The 8,032-nt window shown below is 42.5% G+C and overlaps 1 protein-coding gene across 3 annotated transcripts in view; it reads right to left on the bottom strand.

Annotated features, from left to right (window-relative positions):
* Positions 1–8,032, bottom strand: part of afap1 (actin filament associated protein 1) — a 134,353-nt gene that overhangs the window by 16,996 nt on the left and 109,325 nt on the right. For 2 of the 3 annotated variants that reach the window (XM_014017480.1, XM_014017479.1), the window contains exons 10-13: positions 2,477–2,688; positions 2,227–2,372; positions 2,026–2,140; positions 1,352–1,603 (exon numbers count right to left, since the gene is read on the bottom strand). In XM_014017480.1, coding sequence (XP_013872934.1) covers positions 1,352–1,603; positions 2,026–2,140; positions 2,227–2,372; positions 2,477–2,688 — 725 coding nt within the window. The remainder of the gene's footprint in view (positions 1–1,351; positions 1,604–2,025; positions 2,141–2,226; positions 2,373–2,476; positions 2,689–8,032) is intronic. The other variant, XM_014017481.1, reaches the window with a different exon arrangement.

Below are 8,032 nucleotides of genomic sequence, written 5' to 3'. Positions count from 1 at the left end.
ACCCAGAGCTACAAATGGCTCCTATAGGCGTCTTCTATGGTACATGCAGAATGCCGAAGCTGAAGAAAAAAGGGGAGCTGAACTCAGGTCCGTCCTCCCCTTTTATACGGACCGAGGTGAGGCCCACGTCACGTGGGCGTGGACTATTGGTCTTCAGAATGCGCGTACGCGCACGGGGGTACCCATCTGCGATAGCCTTAGAGGGCTGCGCTTACACTCATAGAATCTGGTGTTACAATACGTAACCAACGTTTTTAACTTTGGGCTGCAGAGGGCCGCAGGACCATTTTGATTTTGAATAAGGTGCAATACACTTTCTCACCACTAGTAGCGGTAATGCTCCACTCAGATGTTTAACAACCCTTTTTAATACATAGAAGAAGAACCTTAGAAACCTGCCAAGATTGGAAACCTATTTTAAATTAAATGTATAAGCAAAAATGAGGATAACCCATGAAAAACATGCCAAAGTTTGTTACTAATATGAAGAGCAGTTTCTGGTTCTACCATTCAACAGTTTAAAAGTTCAAAACATTATCAAATACAGTTGCAGATGCAGCTATATTTTAATTTGCAATTTATCAAATTAATTTTTGTAATTTATTTTTACGCATTTTGTCAAAAAGCTGTTTGTCATAATCATGTCTTGTGATTATTTGACAGGAGTTTTACTTTTAAACAGTAAGTGTATTTTATTTAGTTATAATGCAAATACAATAACAAATTATACCAAGATTTAGAATAATTATCGTTTTGATCCGTATGGTAATGTGTGACTGGGCCTCGTGTCACTTTATGTTCAACAAATTGGGCCCCGAGGTCAAAAAGGTTAAGAACCCCTGGTGTAGAGGGTAGAACCTGAGGTGGGACCTTGTGTGCAAACTCTGAGGTGCAGCTGTGATCTATAAAGCAAAGGTGCACAGAAACATGCGTACGCACGGTTTTATAAATCTGAATTTTTTTGGCGTACGCCATTTTCGCCTTTTGGCCGTACGTTCACTTTTAGTATGGTTTCGGACGTTCGATCTGTGAATGACTCTCAGCTACCACTACACCACATTTTAGTAAATCTGTAAAATTAGATGAGTTTCCTATTGTTTGTAATGTCAGTAGGCTGTGGCAGCCACCTTGAATTCAGTATATCCTAAATTTGTCCAGTAGTTCATCCAATATTTTGGTAATAGACACTCCCAGAAACACAGCAACCATCAGCAAATTTAGAGTTAGTTTAAGACTTTTTCACAGTACTGTGTGATAATTACTGAATTAGACACTAAAACATGCTGTGCTTAATGAAAAAAGAGAGAGCTTCGCAGACAGAAGCAGAGAAGAAGACAGGAGTGTTAGACACCTGAGACGAGTCTTTAGGTTTACAGTCATTCGACAGGAACTTAGAGGAGAGTTTAGAAACAGGAGCTCTGTGGGGACCAGCAGAGGAGGAGGAGGAGGAAGAGGAGACAGGAGGAAAGGAAGCCTTGGGAGGATAGCGGGAGGTCAGCTTAGGTGAGGGCATATTCTCATACAACTCTGCATTCTCATAGTGAGCCTCCTCTGTCCGCTGACGCCCTCTGCTGCTGGGAGACGAGTACTGCGTCTTCGGTTCCTGAGATCACACCAGACAAACGTGCAAACAACCCAAAGTATAGGGGAAGGAAAAAAAAGGAATTGATAGATGGGAAAGGAGAGGGAAATAAACGACAAAAAGGATGAAAAAGCAGAGGGTAAGAAAAAGAAGGGAGTTGAAAATGACAAAAAAAATGCGGAAAAGAAAAAAGAAAGGAAAGGAACAAAAATGGTATCGAAGGGAAAAAGTAAGGCAAAACGAAACAAGAAAAAAGCAAAAAATAGAAAAACAAAAGAAAAAGTACAAGAAAAGAAGAAAGGAATAGAAATGATAGAGTATTTAGTAGAAGCAGTGTTACTGATTATTAGTGTGTTAATAGGTTGTGTTAAAAAAACCTCAGCCTCCGAACCTCCACCTGATGAGAGTCTTGTCTCAGCCTGTTGAGCTAAAAGTGTTCTCACCGTTCCATTAATGGGTACATCATCATAGTGCAGAGCCACGCCGGAGGGGCAGGCATAGCCGTTGGTGGAGTTTTCCCGGTACGGACTGGGAGAAACGGCACGCTTACTGGTGAAGCTTAAAAAGAAGAAGACTGAATGTGAACAGAAGGCAGATAACAGCTGTGACCTCACAGCAGCTGGACCAGCTATCACATAGAATACCAAAATGACTGCTTGGCCAGCTGGATGACGTTGGCGGTGGTCTCCACATCGATGTAGTCGTAGTGCAGAGTGGCTGGGTCTGTGGTGGAGCCGGTCTCAGCCAGTAAAACCCCCAACCAGCGACCCAGCTGCTCAGAGGAGGCGGCCTGGATACAAACAGAGGTACACAGCAAAGGAAGCTGAGGTTAGATTTGATTCTCCAATCATGGCTCGGATGATTTGACTGAAGCAGCTGAAAACAACAGCTCACCTCCAGCACAGCCACTTCTTGGCCATTACGAAGCAGGCGGAAGGCAAACGGATGTTTGTGGTCGAGGCCGGGGTTGACCTCGCAGCCTCGGAGAGGCAGGGAGGCAACGTGGCTCTTCAGGTCGTCCCGGTCCTTGTGGAGGAGCAGTTGGTTGTCTTTCAGGCGACACCAGCGCTCCCGCCAGCGGTTATTGGACAGTACATTCAGGTAGCCTGTCAGCCGGAGCACACACAGTCAGAATCCTACTGTAGACAAGTTAATAGTTAAAATGATCACTGGGAACTGGGAACCAATATGAAAATTCCAGCCGATATCCAATATTGTTATTGGTGTTATGGCCAATAACTGATATTTACGATGTTACACAAACACACAATTTATTTATATACATATACGCACAAACACACTTGTGTGTTTATCAATATGATAAAAAAATGACCAGACTACTGGGCACCATTGGGCGGCTGTGGCAGAGTGGTTATGGGTGTCGTCCTGGAACTGGAAGGTCGCCGGTTCAATCCCCCATCCAGCTGTCTTGTTGTTGTGTCCTTGGGCAAGACACTTCACCCCTAATACCTCTGATGTGTGTCCCATCAGTGTATGAATGTGATTGGCACCGATTAGTCTCCATAGTTGGTTGTATATGTTATCTTTGTAGAGACCTAATAGAGTGCTGTGTGAATGGATAAATGAGGACACAGATTGTAGTGTGAAGAACTTTGAGTGTCCTGGATGGATAGAAAGGTGCTATACAAGTACACTCAATTTACCATCTACCACTGACATATCTCTCTAATTCAGTTATTCCTGGCTGTGCAGCGTCACTAACACTATCATGATCAAACAGACACCACTCAACTAACCACTTCCCCTCCCAAAAGAGAAACGCAAAGCTAAAAAAGTGGGAAATCAATATTGGATATTAAAATCGGCCCAATTTTACTTATTGGACCGATACTGATATTCTAAAAAATACCATACCACACCACTTTCATTTATAAAGCACTTCAAACAGCACAAGGCCAACCAAAGTGCTGTACAATAGACAGACACAACAGGACATAGTCAAAATATAGTTAAAAATATGGAGCATTTATATTTACAGTACACATAGAACAGAGTTATGATACATAGTGAGGTTTTGTGCCATCTCACTCAGACTCAAAGCCAAGGGAGTAGTAGTGTGTTTTTAAGCAAGACTTGAAGACAGCGAGTGAAGGAGACTGTCTGACATGTAGTGGTAGATCAGTCCACAGGTTTGGACCTGCTACAGAAAAGGATCTGTCACCTCTCAGTTTGAGACGAGACTTAGGGACCTTCAGAAGCAGCTGACCAGATGATGTAAGACAGCGCTGTGGGACAAGTGGATGCACTAGATCTGAGAGGTAAGAGGGGGTGGAGTTGTTTAAGCATTTAAAGACATACAGGAGGATCTTAAATTGAATTCTGAAATGAACCAGAAGCCAGTGAAGAGATACTAGAACAGGAGTAATATATGTTCTCTTTTACCTGTGCCAGTTAGAAATCAGGCTGCTGCATTCTGAGCCATTTGTAAACGAGCAATGGAAGACAGGCTGATTCCATATACAGCAGAGCATTACAGTTATCCAGCCTGGATGTAATGAACACATGAATTACTGTCTCCACATTTCTTTTTGACAGGATGGGTTTTAACTTGGACAGTCTCCTCAGCTGAAAAAAGCAGGATTTAACAACAGAGTTTACATGACTGTTTAATTTCAAGTATGGACCCATCTTTACACCTAGGTTGGTGACAAGTTGTTTTTCAAACGGGGCCAGAGTGGAAAGGTTGATGCAAGTGTTACTGTTTGTGTTGTTAGCTGGAAACAGAATGACTTCTGTTTTCTTCTCATTAAGTTTAGGAGGTTTAAAGCCATCCAATCCCTGATGTCAGCCAGGCAGTCAAGAAAAGGTTGGATGCAGTGTGGGCCAGCCTGTTTCAGAGTAAAGTAAATTTGACAGTCGTCCGCATAAAGATGAAATGGTATGTCATGTTTACGAAAAATTGCACCTTGTGATAGTAGGTATAGAGAAAAAAGAAGGGATCCTAGGATAGAGCCCTGTGGTATTCCCCACTGAAGTAGTGCTGATGAGGACATGAAGTCCTTGATGTTAACACAGAAATGTCTGTATGTCGGGTAGGACTTGAACCAACTGAGGGCTGAACCTGTGATACCCACCTCCTTCTCCAGCTTGGAAATGAGGATGTTATGATCAATGGTGTTGAAGGCTGATGTGAGGTCTAATAGCAGAGGGAGGATATATTCACCAGAGTCTAGGGCTAAAAAGATGTCATTAAACACCTTCAACAGAGCAGACACAGTGCTGTGATGGGATCTGAATACTGACTGAAATGTCTCCAAAATTTCGTGGTCCTCCAAGAAAGGTTTTAACTGAGTGTCCACTACTTTTTCAAACAGCTTTGACAGAAATGGCGGTTTGGAGACGGGTCTAAAGTTAGACACTGTGGATGGGTCAAGGCCATTTCCTTTCAGGAGGGGCTGCACGGCTGCCTGTTTAAAGCTTTGTGGGACTACACCTGAAGTTAAGCTGCTGTTTGTAATGTTAAGAACAGCAGGACCCAGAGTGGGGAAGATCTCTTTCAGAAGTCGGTGGGGAACTGTATCAAAGGGGGATCCAGATGGTTCTAAGCTGGAAAACAGCTTCTCTAAGTGGGACAGAGCGATGGACTCAAAGTGATCAAAAACTGCTGAATACAGGGTTAAGATGGATGGATCATGAGCTGGTGTGGAGATGAGAGCCTGAGTTTGCGAGCGCATCAACTTTGATGCGAATTAGAGGAAGTTTTTTCGAATCATGCTGTTTCCATCCACCTTTTCTGCTGCAATACTTCAAAATGCGCATTAAAAAAACCTTGATGGAAACATGGCTTATGAAGAAGGTGAGAAATTCCTCGCACAGTTCAGAGGAGGCTTCCAGGTGGGCTGGTTCATTCAGTTGGAGAACAGTATTCAGAGTAGAATAGAGGATTCGGGGGTTGTGCGAATTTGAGACAATGATGTCTGAGTATTTACTTTTTGCAGCTTTAACAGCTAAAACAGAACGCCAGCTCTGTTTTAGCATCAAGAAACCTACAGCTTGTCCTTTCTCCACCTCTGCTCAGCTTTCCGACACTGATGCCTGAGTGCTCTGGTTTCATCATTTAACCAGGGTTCATTCCTGGACTTCAGGCGTTTTGTTTTAACTGGAGCCACCTGGTCTAGAATGTTAACACATGCTTTTGGAATTGAAGGGAAAGCCTTCAGTGTTAGCAGACTCTGAAAACCACTTGAATCCTTCAGAGTTAAATATTTCAGTAAAGTGTGTGGCAGTTGAAGGGTTAATAGCCCGGCTAGGCATAGTTGTAGTGCACTGTTTAGGAGATGTACTGGGGGTGATGAAACTGAATAAAACGGGCATATGGTCTGAGAAAAAGGCATCACCAATAATCAGATTAGAAACAGAAATGCCATTTGTTATGACAAGGTCCAGTGTATGTCCACGTTCCAGGGTTGGAGCAGTTACAGACTGTGTTAGATTAAAGGAGTCCAATAAAACTAAAAAGTCCTTCACTAAAGGCTTATCATTGCAACATACATGAATATTAAAATCACCCATGATTAAAAGGTGGTCATATTTAGGCATGAGTTCAATCGTAAGTTCAGAGAATTCACTTATAAAATCTTTTTTGTATTTCGGCGGACGATAGATAAGCGCACACAGCAGCGCGGGCGACTATCCCACTTCAAAAAGGATCAGTTCAAAGTTCAAGAATGAAACCGGGATGGACACTTATTTACAGACAAAATTTGGTTTAAATATAGTCAACAGACCGCTGCCACAGCCTGAGGACCTCTGCGAGTTAAAGTACCTGCAGTCAGGAGGTAAGAGATCCGCCAGGGCTCTCGACTCACCACTCGGCATCCAAGTTTCAGTAATACAGAGAAAGTCCAGCTCCTGTTCGCTGAAAAACTCCCACAAAATAATTGTCTTTTTCGTTACTTATCTGGCATTAACCAAGCACATCCTGATTGGGCCCGCAGCCGACACAGCCTCCGTGTGCGCCGTGCGCACCAGCGGCCGCAGGTTCTGAAGATTTGCGCCTTGGCGGCGCGGCCGTTTTGGATCAGAGCGCTGATGCTTGAGGTGATGACTGTTATCTAGTCAGGGGGATCTGATGTCCGGGACAGGTCGGAGAAGATGTGGTCAGCTTGATGTGATGTCAAGAGATCCTTGGTGGAATAATTCCCATGATGTTTCAGCTTTGCCAGCTTCACCAGCAACCCGGCCCATCTTCCTCGCCATTTGCGACGCTTCCTCCTGGGTGGTAGCCCTGGGTCCAGATGGGTGGCCTGTATCCCGAACAGGGGCTTTAAGAGTCCTGGTGGTCATATGATGAGAAGTTTGCCGGCGATCCAGAAAAACTACAGAGCTCCAAGAGTGTCTTGCGATCATACTGTATTAATGAAAATACCCCTTTGCAAATATTAAGTAAAAACAGTGAAAGTATAAAAAAGTGCAGGAGCGACAGATGGCAGGCCGTATACACTGGCGCCATCTTGAAACTCCTCAGTTTAGTAAAAATGATCAATATTATCTGATACAGATGTTAATGTCGATATATTGTGCATCACTACTGGAAACAATATTTGAGTGTAGAAGTGGAACAAAACACTCAGCTCATAAGAAGAGAAATACATTTTGGCAAGGTTTTTAAAGAAACTTTAAAACAAATAAGCTGGAAAATAATGTTTCCTAAGCACTAATGGAATTCTCGTCACAAAGTCAAACTCTGTCCTATGAAATAGGGATGCACGATATATGGACAATCACATTGATATCGGCCGATGATGCTCATTTTTTTTATATCCGTATCGGTCTAATAAGTACCAGATCTTTGTATATATTGAAGAGAATTATAAAATCCAGTATTCTGAAGAAATATAGAGAAGTATAAGTGAATTCATGCAAATTGTTTTCTGAGTTGGTGTTTTAAATTTTGTTTTTAGTTTTTTGTGTGTTTTCAGTTGTTTTGATTTTTGTTGTAATTTACTTTTTTAACATATTTTGGGTATAAAAAGGGGTAGATATTATAAGATTTTTTTCTGCTGTCTTTCATATTATTTGATTTTATTTTGATTGCATGGTTTTTGTTCTTTGTTATTTTATGTTACAAATGTCCTGATGCATCTCAGTAATCCTGGTAGAAAAAAAGCAAAAAAAAAATAATAATAATAAGTATGTCCTCTGGATGGGTTCTTCTTTAGTGAAACATTTCATCTCTCCTCAAAGAGACGTCTTCAGTCTGAGGAGTTTCAGGTGAACTCAGCCTTAAAATCACTGCCTCCGCATGGTGGACAAAGAGGTCAGTCACATGCAAAATAGGGCCATCGCTTAACAATAGGCTTGCTTAGCTCTATTGTTAATAGAGGGTCATGTGCCCCATCACCTGACTTATTGGTTTCGATGCTGTGGTTCTTAGGTGTCATGTCATGTGTATGTAGTGAATGCAGGCGGGGCTCAACATCCCGTTGT

This window comes from Austrofundulus limnaeus, unplaced genomic scaffold, assembly GCF_001266775.1.
Source record: "Austrofundulus limnaeus strain Quisiro unplaced genomic scaffold, Austrofundulus_limnaeus-1.0 Scaffold169, whole genome shotgun sequence".
NCBI lineage: Eukaryota > Metazoa > Chordata > Actinopteri > Cyprinodontiformes > Rivulidae > Austrofundulus > Austrofundulus limnaeus.
The sequence above is the reverse complement of the archived record's forward strand: the minus strand, read 5'-3'. Positions and strand labels throughout refer to the sequence as shown.